This window comes from Leucoraja erinacea, chromosome 7 (assembly GCF_028641065.1).
Source record: "Leucoraja erinacea ecotype New England chromosome 7, Leri_hhj_1, whole genome shotgun sequence".
NCBI lineage: Eukaryota > Metazoa > Chordata > Chondrichthyes > Rajiformes > Rajidae > Leucoraja > Leucoraja erinaceus.
The window spans coordinates 20001838-20029559 of NC_073383.1; the positions used below are offsets into that span (position 1 = coordinate 20001838).

General features: G+C 36.5%; 1 protein-coding gene across 1 annotated transcript in view; it reads left to right on the top strand.

Annotated features, from left to right (window-relative positions):
- Positions 1-27722, top strand: part of ttn.1 (titin, tandem duplicate 1) — a 323332-nt gene that overhangs the window by 3120 nt on the left and 292490 nt on the right. Inside the window, 25 exon segments of the mRNA XM_055637723.1 lie at positions 2750-3037; positions 3121-3209; positions 3293-3501; positions 3875-4829; positions 5184-5339; positions 6206-6496; positions 6652-6762; positions 8421-8699; positions 9055-9120; positions 9578-9836; positions 9921-9990; positions 10179-10391; positions 10829-10971; positions 12139-12326; positions 17948-18178; positions 18889-19133; positions 19276-19472; positions 19554-19718; positions 20659-20827; positions 20923-22616; positions 22699-22980; positions 23839-24105; positions 24251-24523; positions 24632-24895; positions 24993-25253. Of these exon segments, the coding sequence (XP_055493698.1) occupies positions 2750-3037; positions 3121-3209; positions 3293-3501; positions 3875-4829; positions 5184-5339; positions 6206-6496; positions 6652-6762; positions 8421-8699; positions 9055-9120; positions 9578-9836; positions 9921-9990; positions 10179-10391; positions 10829-10971; positions 12139-12326; positions 17948-18178; positions 18889-19133; positions 19276-19472; positions 19554-19718; positions 20659-20827; positions 20923-22616; positions 22699-22980; positions 23839-24105; positions 24251-24523; positions 24632-24895; positions 24993-25253 (7365 nt within the window).

The following is a 27722-nucleotide window of genomic DNA, read 5'->3' on the forward strand; positions in this document are numbered from 1 at the left end:
CATGCTAACCATCAAGCACCCTCGCGTACATTTGCAAACATGGTCAGTTTCACACAATTTCACGTTTTGTGAAGCAAGTTGCTGCTGTGATTCTGCAATCACAACAAAATTATGGCGAGGACAGGGAGAAATTGAATCATTCCAACAGTTAAAAGTGTGGCGTTGCCCTCCCAGTTGCTGTTCAAGTTGTTGGTCAAACATGTATGCGCACACACAACTTTGCATAGTTAAGTTGCCATTCACACAAGTGGTCTGAAAAATCACAAATGTCTTGCAATTTAAAACCTGGACAGTCAATAGATCGACCAGTGCTGCATGAAGGCAACTTCACATACATTGGTGTCTTGCAAATTGACTCTTTATGTCATGGTATGTAATGACTTTGCAACAGTGAACAAATCGATCCAAAGAGCCTGTTCCGCATTTAATAAAATCAAACTTGCTCTGATTATGGCCTCTACTCTGCTCTCCTGCTTATCCCTTTAACCATCAATGTCCTTAACATTTACCTAATCTTTGACTTTATTCAAAGATTCAGTCTTTACAATAATGAGGAATAAAATTCCAAATATTTATGACCCTCGGAAATTCTTTAACATCTACAATTTAAATGGTTCTGGATACATCACAAGGGGAACATCATCTCAGGTTCGATCTTGTCCAAACTTAAATGTTCCCGTGATATCGTGTAATTATACTAATTCATATCAAAGATCCCTTTTTTTAAACAAGGCAAGTTGCCTCATGAATTTTCGCCTCTAAATCAATGAATGATGTCTTCTTAAATTTTTTGTTCCTCAAAATGCCTTTTTCAAAACCTTTGTCAATATTTAGTACAGAATGTAGTAATCGATTTCATCAGCGTTAGATGCTTACTTACTTAGTACTCTTTACTTAGTACTATTGTTTTCATTTACCAATGTATCGCAAAATAGGCAAGTAATTGATTGTTAATTAGAATAGATGGGACCACCTGATGTGAAATTTACATAACCATTTGAAACATTAATCTAGGCTGACACTTCAATGCACTTTGAAGGGAGTGCTGCACTGTTAGAAATTTCTTTCGATAATAAGTCACACAGGCACTGCGGCCCATAATATCATAGTCATACAGCACAGAAACTGGGCCCTAAGGCTCACCTTGACCGTGAAGGTACAGATGCCTCATTTAAGCTAGAATCATTTGCCTGCATTTGTTCCATATGTTTCTAAACTTTTCCTATCCACAAACCAAAATATCTTTTAAATGTTGTTATTGTACTCACCTCAATTGCATCTGGAAGCTCATTCCATACACCCATGACCCTCTGTGTGTAAAGGTTGCCCCTCAGGTTCTGACCACATCTTTCCCCTCTCATGTTAAACCTATATTTCCTAGTTCATGATTCTCCTACCTTGGGTAAAAGGCTCTGCATTCACCCTATCTATTTCTCTCATGATTTTATACAACTCTATAAAATCGCCCCTCAGCCTCCTGCGCTTCAAAGAAAATGTCCTAACCTGCCCAACCTCACCCTCTAGCTCAGGTGCCCAATTCCTGGCAACATCCTCATAATCCTCTGCACTCTTTCCAGCTTAATGGCCTTAGCAGCCATCAAGTACCCAGCCACCTTAACAATGATAAAGAAAGGAATTATTACAATTTGTGAAAAAAATGGGTTCGATTCTGTAGTGTTACCATAGTTTACCCCTGTCTAAATGTTATATTCACAAATTTAAATTAATTGATGAAAAAAACATCATCACACGTTACTAGCTACTAAGTTTAAAATATATATATATATTCACAATTCGTAAAAAGCAAATTTGTTGTAAAATGATTTTGTTAGCATGTATGCGACACACTTCAGCAATTGCTACTTTAAACATAACAATAGGAAATTAAGTAGGGACATGAGGTAAGATCTAAGAGCCAGGCCAAAATCCATGATTAGTGTAAAGCTTTTGGATGTAATAAGCCAGAGTATACATGCAAATTAATCAATTAGTGAACTGTAGGATATAAAATGTTTCCACCCACACGTACCTTTATATATGTAAAGTATTTTCAAGAAAAGGATACGCCATAAACTTGTTCTTTCTGCTAGGTTTTCCAATACAGGATAAATATTTAAGATGGAATATGATTAAATTCTCTGAAATTCTCAGATTTGTGTCTACCTTCGATTTTCCAGCATCTGCAGTTCCTTCTTAAACAAATTATCAGAAATGGTTCTTTAACCTTCAATAATGTTGCTACACTTAAAGGATGAAAACAATGTGATGTGTAGATAAACCCTCTTAAATTTGAATTTTAAATTCCAATAAAATTCAAAAATAAAATTGATTACGTGATGGAGTTCATAAATTGGAGATGAATGTAAGGAACATTCCTTGAATGGCAAACTGGCAGCAGAAACTACCTGCCAATAATAAGTTGGCCTAACCTCCTAATCAGACACCTACCATAACAGATAGAGGATGGGCAATATTTTTTTTTTTGCTTAAGGTGACTATGTACCCATAATATTATCTCTGGTATTTTGACATGTATAGACCCAAGATGCACAGAAGGGAAAATACTGGTTATAGAATTAATAATAAATGCTGAATTAGAAACACAGGATAAACAAAAACCTTTGGAGTTAATAACACATTTAAAGTGTGTTATGCATTATATTGCAAAACTTTTCAAACAATTGATTGGTGCATTACACTTTAAGTAAGTATACATTTAAACTTGGCAATTTCCCTCTACATTCTACAGCCGAAACAGCACCTCCCAACTTTATACAAAGATTACAAAGTATGACTGCAAGACAAGGATCCAAAGTTAGACTGGATGTTCGTGTGACTGGAATCCCTACACCTGTGGTGAAGTTCTACAGGGAAGGAGCAGAAATCCAGAGTTCTCCTGACTTCCAGATTGTACAAGATGGTGACTTGTACAGTTTAATTATTGCCGAGCTTTTCATGGAGGATTCTGGAACCTTCTCGGTGACTGCCACAAACAGTGTTGGACGTGCCACCTCCACAGCCGAGCTCCACACACAAGGTATTTGTTGTTTGTTTTTTTACATATCAAAACAATATTGTGCCAGTTTCTACAGTAATTGAAACATTTTAATTTTTTAACAGCCGATGAAGAAGTTGTGCCTGCTAAAAAGACAAAGACAATTATCACTTCCACTGAAATTTCTCAAGCAAGACAAACCCAAATTGAAAGGGTATCTTAACATTGAATTAAATGTTTAATTTAAAATTAAAGTTCCAATTGCATTCATGCTAATACAGTGTTTTTATGTTTTAGAAAATGGAAACTCAATTTGAAGGGAGATCTTCAAGAATTGAAATGGTTGTAGATGGAAGAGCAGATCTACATCATAAGACTCCTCCACGCATCCCACCAAAACCAACATCTAGATCTCCAACCCCAACAGCTTTTGTTGGCAAAATCACTCGGCAACAATCCCCATCACCCGTTCGTCATGTGAGAGCTCCAGCACCTTCACCTGTACGGTAAGAATTTAAAAAAAAAAATCCGAACAGTTAAATATCTTTCATAAATTGCTGGGAAAATCATGTTTAATAAATGTGCAGTTGTTATGCAGCTCATTATGCAGGTTGTTACACTGAAATTTCATCTTATTTTTTGTGAAAGCAATCTGTGAAATTAAGAGTAACAGTAAGAATAATAAAATAAAGTCATTTATTTCCTTTTTCAGTAATATAGGACTTTACAATCTATGTTGATTGAATAATCTGAGTAGTCTTTTTTTATCAAAAGCACATTTACCATTTGGAAATTGAGAAATATACCACTGAATCACAAATGCATCTGACCCTTTGCCGATGATACTAAATATAAATGTGGCTAATATTTTTTTTACAGATCTGTATCTCCAGCTGGAAGACTCTCAATATCACCTATCAGATCAGTGAAATCGCCACTACTCACTCGTAAATCTCAAGCAACTACAGTTGTCACTTCAGAAGCTGTACCGCCTTGGAAGCAGGGAGGTTATGTTGCGGCAACTGAAACAAAAATAAGAGAAAGCAGATCTACTACAAGTACTACACAGATTCACAGAGAAGAAAAATGGGAAGGGAGATATGGAGTCCATAGTCAAATGATGATCACTGGAGCTGCTGGTGCAGTATATGCAGCTGGTGCAGCAGGTGCCTCTGGTGCAGCATATGCCACAGGTGCCGCTGGTACAGCAGGTGCTTCTGGTGCAGCATATGCCGGAGGTGCCTCTGGTGCAGCATATGGCGGAGGTGCCGCTGGTGCAGCATATGCCGGAGGTGCCGCTGGTGCAGCATATGCCGGAGGTGCCGCTGGTGCAGCATATGCCGGAGGTGCTTCTGGTGCAGCATATGCCGGAGGTGTCTCTGGTGCAGCATATGCCGCTGGTGCATCAGGTGCCGCTGGTGCCGCAGGTGCTGCTGGTGCAGCAGGTGCTTCTGGTGCAGCATATGCAGCAGGTGCCGCTGGTGCAGCAAGAGCTGCTGGTGCAGCAGGTGCCGCTGGTGCAGTATATGCTGCTAAAGTTACTACAATTGAACAAAGTGCTAGTGCGGCAGGAGCTTCCAGAGTGACCACAATCGAAGGAGGCCTTGGTGCTGCTGGTGCCATGAGAATAACCACAGTTGAACGATCTGTTGCTGCTCCAAGAATAACCACAGTTGAACGATCTGTTGCTGGTCCAAGAATTACCACAGTTGAACGATCAACAAGAGTTGTTGAAGGAGCTCCTGCTGTTGTTAAAGTCTCCATAGATGAAGGAATTGCCACAGCTGTTGGAATGACTGGTGTTGCTGTTGGTGTTTCAGGTGCAGGGCAGCAGGTAAGCATATTACATTTTTATCAAGCATGTCACATGCTGCAAAATTAAAACTGTTAATAATTAGGAACAGTGGTCTGATCTGAATATTAGAAATATTGAGTTTGATAACTTTGAGACTTTCTGTGAAGATGAATTAATATAGATATGTGGAAAATTAACCAATTTCTTGCTTGGATGTGTAAGAAATCATTAGAACTGTAAAGACATTTTATTTTCATATTTACGCTTCAAATATATCTGTATGCAATTGCATTTTATATATTGCACCATTGCAGATTTATTTTGTAAATTATCTTTCAGTTATTTAGTTGCATGACCTATAATAAAATGTATTTTTTGCTGCATGGAATTCAGTTAGAACAAGGCATTGAGAAAACGACAGCAGTAGCTACTGTGGTAGCCGCTATTGACCAAGCCAGAGTACGTGAACCAGTTTCTGTAACCAATGCCACAGAAAGAAGCACTTCTGAGTGTGTGTCCATAGCTCAACCACAACCAGTTGAGGATCAGGTAGTTTGAATCACAAAAGAATAACTTCAAATGCACTTATTTGTCTCCATCTATAGACTTTAGCCTCATAACAATCACTACAACGTTCTCACAAAAGTATTGTTTCTTTTTAATGTAACACTTAGTTTTGCCACTTTTCCCTTGTGGTTGTATAGTTAATTTTCAATGGTACTCCTCTGCATTTGTGCCCTTCCAATTTGCTACTTCACTCTCCTTTAATTTCACACTCTCACATTCTTACTCTTGTATCTCTGAGTTTCATTGTCACTTCCCGAATAAAGCGTGAACCACCATGCACGTAATGGTCATGTACTTTTAGATGGTATGCTTAAAATCTGTACTGGGTGTTAATGTGTAGTGTGCGTTTTGCTGTGAAAAACAATACCAATTTGCAACGCAAATATTTACATTTTAATGCCCCTGTCCCAGTTAGGAAACCTGAACAGAAACCTCTGGAGACTTTGCGCCCCAAACCAAGGTTTCCATGCGGTTCCCGGAGGTTTTTGTCAGTCTCCCTACCTGTTTCCTCTACCTGCAACCTCCGGCAACCACCTACAACCTCCGGGAACCGCACGGAAACCTTGGGTGGGGCGCAAAGTTTCCAGAGGTTTCCGTTCAGGTTTCCTAAGTGGGACAGGGGCATTAGGGATCAATTACTTCCCATTTTAATTCATTTTGAATTTAAAAAATCAATCTGCTTCTGAAAGTAACAATTTATTTAAAACAGAGTAATTTGTCAATAAGGCATTGACCTTAATGTGACAGAAAGTTCAACATGGTATTGGTTTTGAAGTTCATAGTTAATCTTGTGATATTTAAGATTAGACTATGAGTGCTTTTGCAGACTTAGCCCTTGTTGTCTGCAGATTGAGGTTGGCAAAAAGGCTGAAGCTGTGGCTAAGGTGTTGGCTGCTGTGGATCAAGCACGTACTAGACATCCTGTGTATGGTGAAGGAGCGCGTTCAGAAGAGACACGTATGGAGTATGAATATGCACAGCGTGGTCTATGTCAAAGTGCCACTGAGTTTTCTGCTGAGAAACGAGCACCCCCTGCTGAACAACAAGTTGTCACCACAACTGTCAGAAAAGAGACAGTTATTGTGCCAACTGAAACACAAATTTCCTATGACGAACAAGCTGAAAAACACATTTCACAGGTTAGACTTCGTTTAACTCATAAAACACTGAGTTAATGTTGACAACAATTATTTTATCTATGTTAACTATGAAAATCATCTTGAGAGAACTTATATTTTTAATTTTATTAGTACACGGTGGATTAACATAATAAAGGTTTTGTTGGTTGCTATAGATTGAAAGAGCATCAGAATCTACAGTACATTTGGACCACAAACTTTCCAGTGCAATTCCTCACTTCACTGTTTCAAAAATAACTGTAGCCAAACCTGAACCAGCCCAAGAGGTAAGGGTAAATTTTCTGGATGGCAGGCAAATAAATATAAAATATTAGAATATTAAATAAACAAGATTTTAAATGAGCCATCGGAAATCTGAAAATTCAGGAATGGTATCGTCCAGTTAACAAGAGTCTTGTCATTTTGATGGAAAATATTCTTGACTCAATTCCTATTATATAAATCACTATGTAGTTTCCCCAAAGGGGGCCTAAATCAGATATCATGCTCTATATTTGTATATAAAGGAGCATAATATTTTTTTTTGGCAGCCACAAATACATAGTCCAAAATTGTGTTGTGATGTCATTCAAACATGCTTTTTGTCCTTGAAATAAACTCGTATTGTGCCATTTTGCACACAATATAGGCACAGGAGAGACAACGGCTACTTCTTTGATTGTAGCAGTTAATTGATTAGGTTATATCATAGTAAACCATACAATTAACTTTAATAATGGATATGACTGTGACATTGTTGAATATTGAGAAAAGGTTTTGACAGTCCAGTCACTTACGCAATTTTTCCAATGGATTTAAAGAATCTAATTTTATTGAGATAAAAAATGCCAAACTATTAGCTGCTATTTCCCTGCCAGACAGTATATTTTTTATATTTTTATATCTTGATAAAAAAAAGTTCCTTAAATGTATTGGCCCAGAATTTGCAAGGAAATTAATGGCAATTGTAATGAAGTCATTCTTAAAAACTGAGATAAAAAACGATACCAATTTGTTGTGGGGAACAGATGTGTAAAGCAATGCAACTCACCACAAATTATTGCAGATTTATGCATTCCTCAGCTATTGGTCCTAAGATAATTGGATCTTGCCATCAGCTCCCTCAGGAGTTAAAAACAATTGCTTTCTTTGAATCAAACTTTAAGAAAGTTATGGCTAGTACTTAATAATCCGAGGATCAGTTTCATGCTAAGATTTAACTTCCTACAAAGCCATTTAAGTTTGATTAACGAGCCACAATGGGAATTGAAATTGTGGATCTTATCTCTGCAATTTTTTAATTATAAAATTTTCCTTTTCATTATTTTAATCTCTCATAATTTTCCCTTGTTTTAATTTGTAACACATTTGGCTCAGATCTCCATTTCAGTAGTAACCTCTTTTTTATCTGTAAGAGTCATTGATTGAAGAGGTGGAATACTTATTTCATCATTCACAGACATCCTAGATACCAAATGAAGTTATCAAACCGGTATCAAGCTCCATTTTCAGTTATTTTTGGACAAATAATTTTTAAGCTGAAAATGAGCCTTAATGAGCCATGCACAACAAATTCTGGGCCATGTTGAGTTTTTTTTGCTATCATTATTCATTTTCATTTTCACAAGTACATTTTTAACATCATTTGTACTAATAGTTTAGTGTTAACAGTTGTAGATCATTAACTCTACAAGTGTTTAGACTCTAACATTTTATGTTTGAAGGACGCTGGTTGGACATAACATTCAAACTACTTCAATGTTTCCTATACCGGATTCCTTTCTCCTATTGATGACTTTGTTTTAATGCTCATGCAACAGTTTTCAAAAAATCCATCTAATCTACATAACTTAATAATCCCACCCATCTCTTCATTTTTGACCACAATTTAAAACCTTAAAATAAATTGTAAATATTGTAACGTTATTCTTCTTGGCTTGGTTAGGTTTCTATAGCAGGAACGGCTATTGTTACTCTGGAGAAAGAGTTGTCTGCGTCCTCTGCTGTGAAGATCACCAAGCCAGTGAAACCCCCTGTATTAAAAGAGGCCAAAACTGTGACACAGGAGACAGTCTTTCCCAAGCCTCGCTTTAGCGAAAAAACAGACATGTATGAAACACGGTTTGATACTGAGATGCACAGACATCTAGGTTTAAGTTTTTCAGGTTCACTTGAAGCTGAATTTGATGTTGAACATGAAGATCAATATGAAGCACAAGAGCAGGTTTGTTAATTATCTGGATGTGCTCAAAAAATGTAATAGCTTTGTGTGTTCCCAACACATTAACAATACCAAATCACACAAAATGTTTCATTCCTGATCAAGGACAAAGCTAACACCATTTTCATCTATCCCTCTCTTCTCTGGAACCCTTACCACCTCCTAAAATTGTATTAGTTCTTTAATTAATGGAAATGAGAAAACCGTGTGGTGTGATTAGCCTGGAGACAGAAATCCTTTGCTGGAAGCTCTTTTCTAATTTTCAATTTAATATAACACATTATTCAAAAACTATTTGACAAGTTGACAAGTAGATTTTTAATTCTTATTCATAACTTTACTTTCTGTTTTATTTTAGATCACAGAAACTGTTGTTGCTGCAGTTCCAGTGGTGATTCCACTTACCTCGCCCAGTTTTGTTTCTGTAAGCAATTAATTCATATAAAATAACATTTTGGGTCTTGTGTGTTTTGCATTAACTTGACCTTTATAGAGGTAAATAAAATAATGAAAAGCATAGATAAGGTGAAGAGCCACAATCTTTTTTCTAGGATATGGGAGTCTAAAACTAGCGTGTATAGGTTTAAAGTGTGAGAGGAAAGATTTAAAAGGAATCAGAGGGACAATATTTTCACACAGTGGTTGGTGTATATATGGAACAAGCTACCAGAGGAACTGGTAAATGTGGGTACAATTACGACATTCAAAAGACACAAACTGGTACATGGACAGGAAACATTTGGAGTGATATGGGTCAGACGCAGCTAGGTAGAACTAGATCAGTTAGGTAACTTGAACAAATGGGCCAAAGGTCCTGATTATGTTTTGCATAACTCTTTGAATCTATGACGCCACAATTAATGGTACCATATCTTTTTCAGGGTTTGAAAAACATGACTGTAATAGAAGGTGAATCTGTGACTTTAGAATGTGAAATCACAGGGCATCCTTCCCCAACAATAATGTGGTTTAGAGAAGACTATCACATTGAAAGTTCCATTGATTTTCAAATAACCTTTGAAAATGGCATTGCTCGTATAACAATCAGGGAAGCCTTTGCAGAAGACAGCGGTCACTTTACTTGTACAGCTACCAATGATGCTGGTTCTGCAAGCAGTTCATGTTACCTTCTTGTTCAAGGTTTGTACTTTATAATAATGTCAAAGCTGATAAATATTTTTCTGACAAAAACAGATGTAAAATAGTTTATTTTTATTTCTACAGTAACAGAAGAGATTGAGAGCAGAGAAGAAGCTTTGGCAGCAACTGAGCAATTTGTCTCGGAAAAGAAACGGTATTTATATTGCAGAAGTGTTTCACTTTCGTAACGATTTTAAACAAATGTATTGTATTTTCATTTTTGACATATTCCTTTCATTGGTTCATTCTTAGATCTGCATATTAAATATGCAGTAACATAAATAATATAATCCATTGATAGTAATCCACCATATCAAAATTGATCTCACATTTAATTTCCAGAGTTGAAATGAGCATCGAAACTGTGACGACAACCAGTGCCACAGCTGAATCAGTGGAAGGTGCTGCTGGAGTTGCCCCATTTTTCATCCGGAAACCAATACCACAGAAATTAATTGAAGGTGGATGTGTGATATTTGATTGTCAGATTGGAGGTACCCCTAAACCCCACATTTACTGGAGAAAAGCTGGAATTCCGTTAACAACTGGATACAGGTATAAGATTCTGTTAATCAATTTTGAGCCATTTTAAATGTCACTTTTCATTGTATCCAATTGGAGTATTAACTGTCTTTGGAACATGGCCATCTAAACAGAATTAATCATTACCTTGTCATATAAAAAGACTAATGCACATTACATATTATTTGGAGGAAGTTGAAATTGGGATTACATTAATGTCACCCATGTTTAATGTTTCACTAGTTCAGTATATGTTCTTTTGAACAATAAATAACTGTTGAATAATTTGACCAGTCGTGGTAAAGATAAATGTGGGCTGAGATAAACTTAAAAAACATAGAAGTTATTTCAACCTTGGTGGTCATTGGTGAGGCATATTTGAATTCTTGTGCCAGAAGTATTGGGGTTAGATACTGTGAGCTTATTTTTCTTGCTTGATATCTAGTATAAAACATTTTATTTTTCCCTAGGTACAAAGTAACCTACAAGAAGGAAACAGGAGAATGCAAACTAGAGATTTCTATGACTTTTGCAGATGACGCTGGTGAATATTCTGTCGTAGTTCGTAATAAACATGGAGAAATTTCGGAATCAGTTCAACTGCTGGAGGAAGGTTTGTATTCATTAAAGCAGCTGATGTTTTAAAATGTTTTGTACAAAAGAAAAATCTGCTTATTTGGGCTGGTAGTTAATTAAGATGATTTTTTTGAGATTATTTAGGTAATGACTAATTTATTTGGTTTAATTAAATAAACTTAAAAGTTCGGTATTTTTACTACTTGGTTAAAATTATGTTCCATCAAACAATACATTTCAGATTCCCATGAATTGGTGAAAGCTTTTTTTCAGATCCCTTCTAATACATCTAACAATTGCATTAATTCTTTCTCCCTTAGTTTTCACTTCTTCACTAAGGGAAATTGGTTGTTCTGATTTACACCAACTAGACCCTCAGAATGTTGTACATTCTGGTTTCCTCCATTCCAAAGAATGAAACCCTAGCTTATCTAATCTATCCTCATGGCAGCAATTTTCCAGTCCACGCAATATCGTTGCAGGTTTCTTCTCCACCATTATCAGTGCAAAGGCATTTCCCCAATTATGTCTCACCAGAACTTTACACAGTTAGTATTGTACACTATTGGGCCATGACCTCTCAATTTTTACATTCTGTGCCTTTGCTAACAAAATAAAACATCCAGTGTGTTATTTGAAGCACCTTATTGACTTGTCCTGCTGCCTTTTTAAGAAATTGTAAATATATACTCCAAGGTCCCTTTCTTCATGCATATCATGAATGATCTCACTATTTGCTGCAAATTTATTTGCCATGTCTCACAATTAATCTTTTCATACTGAACTCTATACTTGTGGCACTCTGAAAGAGCAATCACAAATGTGGTGAGCCAAATCGTCTGTGTTTAAGATTGATTTTGATTAATTCTGATTCCAGCTAAATGCCTCATCCATAGAGCGTAAAATAGATGTTTTCTATATTAGGATGTTGAAAAGAACAACGTGGGAATAGGCTGTTATAAATTTAGTATTATATAATTAGTAATCTGATGGTTAGTAGGTCATCAGGACACAGTAAAGTTACTTGTTATGATCTGAAATTTGGATTGTATACCCGAATATAGTAGATACGCGGGCCTAAAGTGTGAATTGTCGATAGGAGGGTGTGAAACTACATTTAAAGGGATGATACCAAGCAAGCTTTGGTTAACATTTAAGTAGTTAATACATAGTTTACAATTATTGTGTATCCCTGTCTTTTTAGCTGATTATGAGCTTTACCTAACTGAACACCAGGAAGTTATTTATCAGACAGAATTAGTAACAGAGTATGTTCAAGAACCGAAAGTTGCAGATGTAGCACCAATGATTTCAATGACGGAATATGACAAAGAACAAGCACTAATCAGGAAGAGGATGGGAAAAACTACAACCATGATGATAACTGACCAGGCAAGATTTATTTTCTAATTTATTTGCCTGAACATATCTCAGATAATTTCTCACGGTAAAACTCTGAATGCTAATAGCCAATCTAATTATTGCAGTTAAATTAAGATTTTGTAAGTACTCTTGTCCATAACGTTGAATTTTGGATAAAATGACTTTACTAGCCATTTTCAACATTCATAAAATGATTTATGTTAAAGTCCGTTTATGAAAGGTAATACTCAGAGATAATCATAACTGAAAGAATATACTGGTTAGCATAATATAATTTTTATTAATGGAGAATTGCTCAATGATTAACAGTCTATTAGTTATTTAGAACTTGATTCACATATTTGAAAATTAAGCAATCACAGAAGCAAGTCTGCAAATTCAACCAAAGAAAATCTGCCAAATTATTGGCAAATACATCAATAAATGCCAGTTGAAAAAATAAAAAGGACCAATTTACTTTTCATTTGCATTTTGAGTTTATTTTTAACCATAAAAGCACATTTTATTCTATATCTTGGATTTTTGGGGGTCGTGTTCTATGAATTCCATAAGGGCAAATTTCTATATCCCAAATAGTCATAATGCAGGATTCACCAGTAATGTGGCTATTAACTTTGTATGATGAGAGCAATATAAGGCCAATTGTGTCTACAGGCTTTACCTGGCAATTAAAATAGAATCCATATTGGGGCAGTAGAGTTGCTGCATTGCATCGCCAGAGACCCGGGTTCAATCCTGACTATGGGTGCTGTCTGATCGGAGATTGTACGTTCTCCCCATGATCTGTCTGGGTTTTCTGTGGGTGCTCCAATTTCCTCCCATACTCCAAGGTTTGTAGGTTAATTGGATTTGGTAAAATTGTAAATTGACCCTAGTGTAGAATAATGTTAGTGTGTGAGGATCGCTGGTCTGTGTGGACTCAAAGTGAAAATTTAGTCTTTGTCATCCAAATAGTTGAAGCCACAGTCATCATTAATATGGTGAAAGCATTGGGAATGCGCAAAAAGGAACAGGTTTATAAGTATTCATAAAAAAAGACGGGTCCACGTGCTATGCATGGAGATGACGAAACTATGGTGGTAGATTTTGAGGAAGTCATGGGCTTGAATAATTCTGAGTTATGATATGGTTATGAATATTTTCCTTTACCTGGGACAGTTGTTGGGAGAATAATTAGTGAAACAAATACATTGTCTTTTTTGTGAAATTAAAAACCTTTAGATACTGGATATATGAAATAAAAATAGAAAAAGCAGGAAATAATAAGTCATGAAGCATTCATACATGGTAAAATAGCATTCATGTTTCAGGTAGAAGACCCTTTATCACTTCTGAAACTTCTGCTTTGATTGTTCAGCATCCCCTTGGTCTACCAGAACTGTGGTTTAAGAATTAATGAAGAATCTTTAACTTGAAACTGTAACCCTGCTTGTCTTTAATTAACCTTTTATGTTTGACTTTATTCTTATCAAAGTTTAGCAGCAGAAAAGTGAAAAGGAAAACAGATGCATGGGGAGGAGTTCTGGACTCCCCCAACATCGGGAACATGTTTCCTGCCTCTAGTGCGTCCAAGCCCTTAACAATTTTATATGTTTCAATGAGATATCCTCTCATCCTTCTAAACTCCAGGGTGTACAAGCACAGCTGCTCCATTCTCTCAGCATATGACAGTCCCGCCATCCCGGGAATTAACCTTGTAAACCTACGCAGCACTCCCTCAATAGCAAGAATGTCCTTCCTCAAATTAGGGGACCAAAACTGCACACAATACTCCAGGTGTGGTCTCACTAGGGCTCTGTACAACTGCAGAAGGACCTCTTTGCTCCCATATTCAATTCCTCTTGTTATAAAGGCCAACATGCCATTTGCTTTCTTCACTGCCTGCTGTACCTGCATGCTTACTTTAATGGACTGCTGTACAAGGACCCCCAGATCCCGTTGTACTTCCCCTTTTCCCAAATTGACGCCATTTAGATAGTAATCTGCCTTCCTGTTTTTGCTACCAAAGTGGATAACCTCACATTTATCCACATTAAACTTCATCTGCCATGCATCTGCCCACTCCCCCAACCTGTCCAAGTCACCCTGCATTCTCATAGCATCCTCCTCACAGTTCACACTGCCACCCAGCTTTGTGTCATCTGCAAATTTGCTAATGTTACTTTTACTTCATCCAAATCATTGATGCATATTGAAAATAGCTGCAGTCCCAGCACCGAGCCTTGCGGTACCCCACTAGTCACTACCTGCCATTCTGAAAGGGACCCGTTAATCGCTACTCTTTGTTTCCTGTCTGCCAACCACTTCTCTATCCATGTCAGCACTCTACCCCCAATACCATGTGCCCTAATTTTGCCCACTAATCTCCTATGTGGGACCTTATCAAATGCTTTCTGAAAGTCCAGGTACACTACATCCACTGGCTCTCCCTTGTCCATTTTCCTAGTTGCATATTCAAAACATTCCAGAAGATTAGTCAAGCATGATTTCCCCTTCGTAAACCCATGCTGACTTGGACCGATCCTGTTACTGCTATCCAAATGTGCGGCTATCTCATCTTTTATAATTGACTCCAGCATCTTCCCCACCACCGATGTCAGGCTAACTGGTCTATAATTTCCCGTTTTCTCTCTCCCGCCTTTCTTAAAAATAAGATAATATTAGCTACCCTCCAATCCACAGGAATTGATCATGAGTCTATAGAACATTGGAAAATTATCACCAATGCATCCACAATTTCTAGAGCCACTTCCTTAAGTACCCTGGGATGCAGACCATCAGGCCCTGGGGATTTATCAGCCTTCAGTCCCATCAGTCTATCCAACACCATTTCCTGCCTATTGTGGATTTCCTTCAGTTCCTCTGTCACCCCAGATCCTCTGGCCACTACTATATTCCTTGTTCCCCATAATAAATTCACCTTTTATTGGTCTTCAAGCGTCCAACTTTAGTCTTAACTAATTTTGTTCCTCTTTGCATACCTAAAGAAGCTTTTACTATCCTGCTTTATATTCTTGGCTAGCTTACCTTCGTAATTCATCATTTCTCCCCATATTGTCTTTTAGGTTATCTTCTGTTGTTCTTTAAGCATTACCCAATCCTCTTGCTTCCCGCTCATCTTTGCTACATTGTACTTCCTCAGCCATGGTCGTCTCTTTCTCCCCATGGAATCTTTCTTCCTCCTAGGAATGATCTGATCCTGCACCTTCTGTATTATTCCTAGAAACACCTGCCATTTTTGTTCCACTGTCATCCCTGCAAGTGTAGATTAAACCTGACCATGTTATGGTCACTGCCTCCTAATGGCTCTAAGACCTCGAGGTCCTTTATCAAATCCGGTTCTTTACATAACACTAAATCCAGAATTGCCTTCTTCCCGGTAGACTCCAATATGCTTGGTAACGGAGTATCAAGGATATAGGATCATTCTGTCAGGTGGGCTGTTCTAGATAATTGAATGAGGGCTGATGAAACTTGATGAAATCGAGCTAAATCAGGTGATAGGAAAAGCCTTTTGTTCACTGTATGAATAAGAAGCTCAGCATTTTGGTTCAGTGATTCTTCGCCAGAACTAGGAAAATGAATAGATACAGGTGAAGAGAGTAAGAGGAAGGGAAGGGATAAAAACACGGGGAATGTCTGTGTTAGGGCGGGTTTTGTTTTATTTTTGTTTTCTTGAGTAAAAATCGGGACCTTAGCAATGTAGATGACTGAGAGGAGACGAGATCACAGGTGCAGTTGCATGATTGGTTGAGCAAATCAATAATTGTAATCAAGAATCAAGGACTAGTCATGTTGGAGTAAAAATCAAAAATGCTGTGAATAGTTAATAGCTGTAGGACATCAATGGAGAGTAAAAGAGATTTACTTGTCACAACAATAACCTTTTATCAGAAACTCAATTATTCTGCTTCATTTAGAATATTTGTTGGCAGTCATTCTCTCACCATAGTAATGCAGATAATATGTAATAATGTATAGCATCTATGTAGTATTACCTGTGATGCTGCAAAAACATAATTGGAATTACCATCTATGCAAAAATTGAGATATTTTCATAAGTAAAGAGGATTATAAGAGTAAGGTCTGTGTGGACAAACTATCCACTAGTTTCAGGTATTTGACCCTATTTAACATTCAAATTCTGATCCTGGGCTATATATAGATTCTCCAGTTGCTATTTAGGAACAAATCTTGTTGGAGCACACAGAGTGAACACACCTAACCAATTTTATCTTTGAAGGAGCCCCAGAATAATAACGGAACTATTTCTTTGGATCAGCAAGAATAGGAGTGCTCAAGTGCACACTACCTTCCATAGTTGCAATTCCTCCTTGTGAACTGTTTTATTAGTGGCTAGGCGTTCTGTGGTTTCACTTTAAATTTGTGAAATTATATCAGGATGTGTAAGAAGGAACAGCAGATGCTGGAAAATCAAAGGTAGATAAAAATGCTGTAGAAACTCAGCGGGTGAGGCAGCATCTATGGAGTGAAGGAAATAGGCAATGTTTCGGGTTGAGACCCTTCTTCAGTGAGGATATATCAGGATGTCATATAATTATATCAGGATGTCACTTTGGAATGGGCAACCTTGTTTTCTATTTTCTATGTTTTTTAAATGCTGTTATTTTCTCCAAGTTTTCTATCAAACCTTCATTTAAATACTTCTGAAAATCTGTGTATTGAATTCCTTTTTATCACATCAATACATTCAAATAGTTTCACATTATTACTTTTTTGGGATAGGCGACTGTGGCCTTTTTGATGGAACTTGCAATTTGTCTCTACAACTGAAATACACGATTTTTTCCAATATGCATTACAGTCTATTGCGCATCTCTGTTTTTATAGCGATCACATTTTGCCCTTTCTGCTTATGTGCCTGCTCTTATAATCCTCCTACTTTTGTCAAGGTCTCTACTTTTATTCAGTTGGTAATTCAAAATCATCCATGATTATGCATCTGACTGATCTGCTTTATAATTATATGGAAATCTGGAAGCTCAGCACAGGGTCACTAGTGCATTGTTTTCTGCTTCACTGTAAACTCGCTGAGTTCACTGGAAACTTTATTTATGCTACTGCATAATTTTTATTTAATATCTGTATAACATATAAAGAATATAAATTAAAGGTATGCTAGTGGTATTAATGGGAGTAATGTTCAATAGTCTAGAAAATCTACCATTCCAACAACCACCAAAGACCCGCGAATGCTGAATCATCACAATTTTATTGTATACATTGAGAAAAAAATGGATGTAGTGCTCATATTTGGGAGCACCACTTTGAACACCTCGTTCCAAACTATGCTAACCTAACTTTGTCCTTTGCTTTAAATTTATGCTGCAAATTTTTTTATTTGTCTATTTTTTATGCTGTGATTTTCCAACTCATTTCTAGTAAAGCCTGCATCAAAATACCCCAGAAAAATCTGTTTGGAAAATACACTGCTATTTATCACATCAATATATTCAAATGGTTTAACTTTGTTTCATTATGTTCTATGTGCATTTTAATGTCCTTAGTAAGTGTTGGTTAAATGATTTATATTTCATGTTTTGCTTATTTGTCATATTTCACCCTATGACATAAAATCTGTTGAAATTAATTCTAATCACTTTTTTCAGGAGTACCAGATTTCTTCATTTGAAGAACGACTTATTAAAGAAATTGAATTCCGAATCATCAGAATAACTTTAGAAGAACTTCTTGAAGAAGATGGCGAAGAAATGATGTTAGATATTTCTACTGAAGAATCCATTGAACCAGGATTTGTTTCAACAGTGAAAAGTTACAGAATTCTTGATGGAATGGGTGTTACCTTCCATTGTAAATTATCTGGCCATCCAATGCCTAAGGTGAGTAATATTTGCATTAGAATCCAAATATGAGCATTGAGTTTAAGAAGCAGGGCATTATGTTGCAGTTTTATAGGACTTTGGTTGGGCTGCATTTGGAGTAATGTGAGCAGTTCAAGACGCCTCATTACAGGAAGGATGTGGAAGCTTTGGAGAAGGTGTAATAGAGGTTGCCAGTATCATGAAAGTTACTGAGAGAGTAATAGCTATAGGGAGCAGTTTGACAAACATGGATTATTTTCTCTGGAATGACAGAAGCAGAGGGGACATGTGATAGAAATTTAGGAAATTATGAGAGGCATCGACAGGGTCAACAAACAGAACCTTCACCCCAGAGTGGAAATGTGAAATACTAGAGGGCATAGCTTTAAAGTAAGCTGGAGACATTTTAAAAGAGATGTATGGGGCAAGTTATTTACACAGGGAGTTGTAGGTGCTGCCAGACGTGATGGAAGCAGATATGAGAAGAGCGTTTAAGAGGCTTTTAGATGGCCACATGAATGTGCAGGGATATGGAGCTCAGCATAAAGGATTTAATTTAATTTAGCAACAGGTTCGGCATTGTGGGCTGAGGGGTATCCTGTGCTGCATGTTCTGTATGCTACAATGTAAGATCATATTATTTGGATAGAATGTATGTTTAATATATTTTGCATAATGTATTTTTAATGAGTTATATCCAGATGGTATTCATTTATGTTTTTTTTTAGATTGTCTGGTTCAAAGATGGTCGGCGCCTGAAACATGGGGATCACTATATCATGGAGACTTCTCAGAATGGCGAAGTAAATCTGCGAATTTCGACAATTTTGCCAGAGGATGAGGGCATCTACACAGTGTTGGCCAGCAACATTAAGGGAAATGCCATTTGTTCCGGAAAGCTGTTCATAGAACCTGTTGGTGTTCCAGCAACCCAAACTTATTTATCAACTACAGAAATGATGAGAAGAATGCGGTACTATTTATTAGACATTCTCTCTTTGTATAGATTGCAAGCATTGATTCATATTCTGTTGCAATTGGACATTTGCAAAGTTAATAAGTGTGCGATATCAAAATAAAAATGTTAACATTCATTGTTTATTCACTTTCCCTAGATCCGTGTCCCCACGATCTCCAAGTCGGTCACCAGCACGTAGGCTAGAAGATACAGATGAAACTCAACTTGAGAGATTGTATAAACCCGTTTTTGTTCTGAAACCTACATCATTCAAATGTTCTGAAGGGCAAACTGCTAGATTTGACCTAAAAGTTGTTGGCAGACCCATGCCTGAGACGTTCTGGTTTCACAATGGTAAGAATTGTACATTCTCATATCGATGCATGCAAGAAATATGGGGAATTTCAGTGATTAATGGGATTTGTTCTGATCCAGGACACCAGATTGTGAATGATTATACTCACAAGATTGTGGTGAAAGAAGATGGAATTCAGTCACTGATCATTGTTCCTGCACTGCCAGCTGATTCTGGTGAATGGACTGTCGTGGCACAAAACCGGGCCGGCAAAACCTCTATCTCTATGACACTATCTGTAGAAGGTAACAAAAACTTCATTATCTTATTTAATGAAAACAAATCTCATATGGATTTTAGGCCACCATTTGGTGTGAGAAATGTTTACTGTTTATTCCAACAGACAGATGCAGATTAATAATGAACAACATATTTGTTCCTGTCCCTGTGCAGATGAGCTGAGATTACTGCACAGTGAGGGACCAGTTTATTACAAGATTATTTGCCTCCTTGTGCATTATTTAGAAGGCACTGAGAAACTATTGAATTGGGATAGTAGGTTTCTGGTGCAATTCAAGAGAAAAAGTATGTTATGTGAGCATTAGAGGAGCGTAAGGCAGGTTGAAAGTTATATTTTAAGTTCAAGTATGTATAGAATATATGGTGGAATCCTCTGGCAGAAAAACAGAAATATCCACTTTGTAAAAAATAGTTAACATTTTTCCAGACCTTGTCCTCTAGTTCTCATTACAGTATACCATGTAAACAGTGTCCTAAGCTCTGCACAGGATGGTGTAATGGGAGAATGTGAACAGATTTAATTTCAATGAAATTAATGGCCTGGTTGAACCTAATTAATTTTGTCTGAAAGCTCCATATTATAAATGACCACACTTGAAGAAAAAACAGGTCAAAAATAGACCATTTGACTCCTCGGGTTGAGTTTTTCCATTAATGAGATAGTAGCTGCTCTCAGTCTTAACACAAAGTATCAACCTTTGTAACAAATCTCCGATTAGTAAGGCTAAATGGATAGAATGCTTAATAAGCCTTGGATCTCTCCATTAAATCTCAGATTAACATATGCCAGTAATTGCTTTATCAAGTTTATTTTGTAATACAATACAAGTGAAAAATTATATTTGTTTGTTGCGTTTACTAAAAAAAAACTTTAAGTTTTACGGTGCATGTGTCATGGCAGATTCAAGTTTTTAAGTTGCTTTATTTTAAAACTTATTTTAATAGCTAAAGAACATTTATTGAGACCACAGTTTATGGAAAAGTTGAAAAATGTCAGTGTCAAAGAAGGTGCCCCTATTGCAATGGGAGTAAAAGCTGTTGGAAATCCAAACCCTGATATTGTATGGCTGAAAAACAGTGATATTATTGCCCAGCATAAGTATCCTCATATCAAGTAAGTATATTGCAATTCTGGTAGTAAAATGTTAATATTCATAAATACATTTGTCACATTTATCCCCTTATAATTTTTGCTTGTTTGTATTTTAGGATTGAAGGTACTAAAGGAGAAGGTACACTCAAAATTGATTCTGCAGTTAGTTATGATGCTGCGTGGTATACTGCAACTGCCATTAACAAAGCGGGTCGTGACACAACAAGATGCAAAGTCAATGTTGATCTTGAATATGCTGAGCCTGAACCAGAAAGACGATTAATCATTCCAAAGGGAACATATAAGGCGAAGGAGATATCAGCCCCTGAACTGGAACCCCTCCATCTGCGTTATGGTCAGGAACAATGGGAGGAAGGTGATCTGTATGATAAGGAAAAACAGCAGAAACCTCGCTTCAAAAAGAAGACTAACTCTGTGAGGCTTAAGTGTTTTGGGCCTGCACATTTTGAATGCCGACTAACACCAATTGGTGACCCAACGATGATTGTTGAGTGGTTGCATGATAGTAAACCTATTGCTGCAGCCAACAGACTTCGCATGATTAATGAATTTGGATATTGTAGTCTTGACTTTGAAGTAGCATATCCTCGAGATAGTGGTATTATCACCTGTCGAGCCACAAATAAGTATGGTGCTGATCAGACATCAGCTACTCTCATTGTGAAAGATGAAAAGAGCCTAGTTGAAGAATCACAGTTACCTGAAGGCAGAAGGGGAATGCAGCGAATTGAAGAACTTGAAAGGCTAGCCCATGAAGGAGCACTTACAGGTGTTTCAGAAGAGCTTATAAAAGAGAAAACAAAGCCTGAAATTGTTTTGTTTCCAGACCCAGCAAGAGTACTGGAAGGAGAAACAGCCCGTTACCGCTGTCGTGTCATAGGCTATCCTCAACCAAAGGTCAATTGGTATCTGAATGGACAACTTATCCGCAAAAGCAAACGGTTTAGACTACGGTATGATGGTATCTATTATATGGAAATTGTTGATAGCAAATCCTATGATTCAGGTAATGTCAAAGTTACAGCAGAAAATCCTGAGGGGGTTGTGGAACACACAGTGAAACTAGAAATCAATGAAAGAGAAGATTTCAGATCTGTCTTGCGGCGAGCTCCTGAACAGAAAGTTGAAACCAGCATATCAGAACCAGCCAAGCCATTCTTTGAAGTTGTAAAAGTAGATAAAACAACAGATGCTGCAGCTAAAGAATTGGTAAAGCTTAAAAAGGCTGAAAGAATTGTTCATGAAAAATTAACAGAGGAAACGGAAGAATTGCGCAGCAAGTTTAAACGTCGAAAGGAGGAAGGTTATTATGAAGCTATTACAGCAGTTGAACTCAAATCGCGTAGACGGGATGAAGTTTATGAAGATATGCTGAGAAAAAGAAAGGAAGAACTTCTCCATTTTACAAAACTGGTACCTGAGGAAGAGAAGAAATTACCTCTTCCTGAAGGCACAGTCACCATTCCAACTTTCAAACCTGACAAGTTTAAATTATCGCCAAGTATGGAGGCTCCCAAAATTTTAGAGCGCATTCAGAGTCTGACTCTAGCTATTGGAGATGAATGTCATTTCCGTGTCAGAGTAGTTGGCAAACCAGACCCTGAATGCCAATGGTTTAAAAATGGTGTGAAGGTTGAAAAAACTGAACGAATCTATTGGTACTGGCCTGAAGACAATGTTTGTGAACTTGTAATTAGAGATGTCATTCCTGAAGATTCTGCCAGTATAATGGTAAAAGCAATCAACGTTGTTGGCGAAATCTCAAGCCACGCTTTTCTGCTTGTACAAGGTACTTAAATTTGTGGATTAAACTCTTGATTTTGTTTTTGGAAATCACTTTGTATTTACTTTATTTTAATTTTGCTCTACAGCCATACAAGTGATCAAATTTTCTGAGGAGCTTCTTGATGTCAATGCAAAAGAGAAAGATACCATGGCAACCTTTGAATGTGAATTATCGGAACCATTTATTAAAGTAAAGTGGTTTAAGAACGATGTGCAAATCTTTTCTGGTGACAAATACCGAATGCATTCTGATCGGAAAATTCATTTATTGTCTGTATTGACCATTAATATGAATGATGCTGTAGAATATACGTGTGCCCTTGTTGAAGATTCTTCAATAAAATCAACAGCTAAGCTTATTGTGCAAGGTGAGAAAAAGCTTAAGTTGCATACCAATATTGTTTTACTTTTTCAAAGTAAAACAGAATGAGATGAATGGGAGCAGGCAACAGAATAGTTTAAAAAAGGGATTCTACTTCTTTTGGGTCCAGATTGTTAATGAGTTAACTGGGATGCATGTAGCCAGAATTTGAGTTTTTGTAAGGTTACAGGTTGTCACTTGTCCAGTGTCCTTGCATCTCCTTATGTAGCCTGGGATTTAACTTTGCCCTAATTCTCTTGTTTAGTTTAATTTAGAGATACAGTATGGAAACAGGCCCTTTGGCCCACCGGGTCCAAGCCCACCAGCGATCCCCGCTTTTTAACATTATCCAACACACACTAGGGACAATTTTACATTTATACCAAGCCAATTTACCCACGTACCTGTACGGCTTTGGAGTGTGGGAGGAAACCGAAGATATTAAAGAAAACCCCTGCAGGTCACGGGGAGAATGTACAAACTCCTTACAGACAGCACTCGTAGTCGGGATCGAATCCAGGTCTCCGGCGCTGCATTAGTTGTAATGCAGCACTCTACCGCTGCGCCGTAGTGCCTTGGAATATCTTAGACATGGTGCTATATAAATACATGTTATTTCCCTAGATATTGCCATATTATCAACATACGATGTCTTTATGGATCACAAATTCCTATTCAAAACAATACCATGTTAAGTTATAATGTAATGTTGTCCCATGTCTTTGATCCATAACATTGAAGCATAGCTTTCCACTGAGAGTGCCAGATTTACAAACTGCAATATGTAATTTCATTATGTGAGTCAAGATATTAAAAACTGCAATGATGAAATTACTTAAAAGTTATATGTTGTTATCTGCCATAGGAACTATCATTGAATTAATTGAAGAGCTTGCAGATATAGAAGTGCCAGAGTCATTCTGTGGTGAGCTGGAATGTGCTGTTTCATCTGAAGATGCTGAAGGAAAATGGTATAAGGGGGATAAAGAGATCTGTTCTAGCAGCAAGTACTCAATTTCTTCTCGTCGTGGTCGGCACATTCTGACAGTTAAGGATGTCGCCAGGGAAGACCAGGGTCGCTACAGTTTTGTAGTACATGACAAAAAGACAAGTTGCAATCTGAAAATGAAACGTAAGTTAATTTGCATGAAAAATTATAAAGTACACCCTTTTGTATTTTCTGATATGCACTGATATTTGTTTTGAGGATGTAAATTTATCAGGTTTAAAAAATATTGCCAAAACATTATTGACAAAGACATCTTTGTTATTTGCAGCACGTGCCGTGACTATTCTTCAAGAGCTTGGAGATCAGTCTGTTTGTGAAGGCGATATTGCTCAACTTGAAGTAAAATTCTCTCAAGAAAATGTTGCAGGTATTTGGCAGAAAGATGGCCAAGAAATCCAAGCTAATGAACGTATTCACATTGTTATAGATAAAACATCACACATGTTGCTGATTGAGGATGCAACTAAAGAAGATGCTGGCAAATATTCATTTCTTGCTACTTATTTTGACCTCTTAACATCTGGACATTTAACTGTACAGTGTAAGTATTCTATTTTTTAACATCTGTATAGTTTTTTCATGGAACAACATTCATGCGATCAAGAGATTTCTGGAAAAAAATGACACACATATTTTATTTATTTTCCAGGTATTGATATTGTGATCCCTCTTAAAGATCACACATCTCTTGAGGGAACAAAAGCAGTTTTGGAGTGCAAAGTTTCAGTTGCACATATTACTTCTGTGAAATGGTACTTTAATGATCAACCAATTCAGTTTGGTGATCGGATACAAACTGTTGCCAAAGGGGCTAAACAGCGCTTGGTGATCAGCAGATCATTTGCCTCAGATGAAGGATGCTATAAACTTGTCATTGGCAAAACTGAAACAAGTTGCAACCTAACAATTGAAAGTATGTGCCAAATTATTATGAAGTTGTTTAAGAACTTGCGCCTTTGTTTGTTGAAAAGACTGTTTTCTGAAACTTGGATTTGTATCTTTTTGTATAGGAATTCAAATTATTAGAGGACTTAACAATATGACATGCTCAGAGACACAGAATATTACATTTGAAGCAGAGTTGTCTCATACTGGGATTGATGTAGCTTGGATATTTGGAAAACAGGAGCTCAAAACGGGTCCTAAATGTAAGGTGGAAGCAAAAGGCAAACTTTACAAATTGACTGTACTGAATGTAATGAAAGATGAAGAAGGGGAATACACATTTATAGCTGGTGAAAAGACATCAAAAGCAAACCTTACAGTTTCAGGTACAAAACCATTCTTTGATATTATGTTAATTTAACAAAGTTAAAAATCATGGCCATCTCTTCATGGAGATAAATTGAAAGCTTATTCTAAATATTGTAAATTTCCTAATTGTTGGAACAATGTAATGAAAATAGTCAGCGTGCACATTATTTTACATTTGTTTAAGATATTTGCTAATTTGATTTGTTGAAATAAAAAATGGCGTCATCGCTAATAGTTTGCTTAATCATCAAGTACAATCAAGATGATAACCTAATTACTAATGTTAAAAAAATGTTTTATAATCAAATTAAGATATCTGGCATTAAATATTAAGAATTTTATTTTATGAACATATAAAATATATTTCATGAATGTATACTAATATTTAATGTACATAACTAAATTTTTTTTTCAATATCTTCATTAATACTTGTTCAGACATCCCAGTTCTCTTGAGAAGACTGTTCTCTTGAAAGCTAGGCATGGACTTTCTTTCTCTATGTATAATGAAAGAATTTTCTTCCAACCAGTGGTCATCTCAATTGATCATGCTTTCAAATTTTTGCACGTGTATATTTCTGCACGTATATATAATCTCGCTATGCAAATTCACCCATAAATTTTCAAAGCATTTTCAAGGCAGGAATGCAGAACAGTTACAGAAATGCAAACATATTTGTTTTGTAAAAGAGGGAGCCATTAATTAATTCAAAAGACAAGCAGTCTTCAAAATAAATCTGTTTACTTGTAACTTTCTTGCAGTAATCTGGGACTTTAAGAACACAGTTGCTGCTCACAGTGGGATGCCACTTAAAAGATTTGCTTTGGAAACTGACATGACAAATCTCCTCTATTGACACATGAAATATATTTTAACATTGATATATTATGCTCATCGATCTAATCATTGGATGTGGGATGTTTTAATTCTGTACAGATGTAACAACATAGGAGTGGACAATAAATAAATGTTCATGTAAATCGACTCTCATTAAATAGTTCATTTTTGACCTCTGCAAAAATCAGTTTACGGATAGTTCTCAGGAAAGGAACCCTGGCATAAACCAGGTCTGCTGCACGTTTACCCCTTTTGTGGCATACTGCAATATTCTTATTATTTAATGTTACTTCTTCATCTGAGGTTGAGTAAATCACTTTAACATGAAGAATCTGAAAGCCTAATTGGTCTGCTTACAAAATCCTCAATCTAACTCTCCCGTGCTTCTGCAAGGAAGATTAATCTGTGAATTTTGTATATAGATGTTACAGGGCCACTCTGTTTCTTTCCTCCTGGCTTCAGATAATCGTCTTGAAATACATTTCATCCCATATTCCTTTACCATTACCTTTCCTCAAACTCTGAAATACATTTATTTATCTAAATCTTTCTATTTCGTTGTTTCTTGGAATAGAAATAACAAGTCACTTTTAAAATTTCATTTTGATACATATGCCTAGATTTTTTACACTTCCTCCCTCTTCTGAACAATTCAATTTTAAACTTTTATTCAATGAAAGAAAAATCTGTGTACCACCCGCATACCCAAGAAAATAATTCAAATTCATCTCAAAACTACTGGAATACCATTTATTTACTAACGCAAAGTTTAAACACATATTTTAATGTAAAACCTTGTTTTTTAATTTTCTTCATGGAAATTTACTTGCTTTAATACATTTAGAGTCAAAGGGTCATATGGCATGGATGGCCCAACTGCCCATGCCAACCATTTCTAAAGATAAAAATAATTCGAACAGTATTATTGTTAATGAGTAGAATGTTTAGTATTGGCAGAGACAAGCATGTTTTCACATTCAAGATAAAAGATAAAGGAAGGGAAATGGGAAATATTTTCTGTTTGCTAATTATTAATTTTATGACTTTTCTGAAAATGTCCACATAAATACATTTTCATGATTGTGGAACTGTCATAAATATTCATCTTGCAATAGGGTAAACTGACATCATGGATTGATAGGCAAAGATGAGATTTTAAAGTAAATATAGACTGAAGCCAATTTAGTGAGTGATTTGGAACAGAGCACTCATTATGTGAAAGGACAAGAAATATTTTATTAGTTGAAGTCTCTGGAAGGCAGTGAATGAGAAGATAAAGTCAGAAGAAAAGCATTGAAAAGTAGTAAAGCCACAGGTTTCAGTGCGAATGCTGAGATTTAGATAGAGGCAGATACTTTTGTGGAGATCGAAGTCGTGATCTTGTTTTTGAATATGATGATGGGTTAAAGCTTATTGAATAAAGTATCAAGATGACAAATATTCTGCTTCAATTTTAGAAATAACTGGGTAGCGGTTTTGAATCAGTAACAACATTATGCAGCTAGCTTTGCTTTCCCAATATTACGTTGCAAAAAGTTGTAGATCATCTAAGCATTGACATTAGGTCAGCACTCACAACATAAACAAGCTAGAGATTGCGAAATATTGGGGAGATAGAGATAAACTGATGTTCTTGATAAGCAGCCTA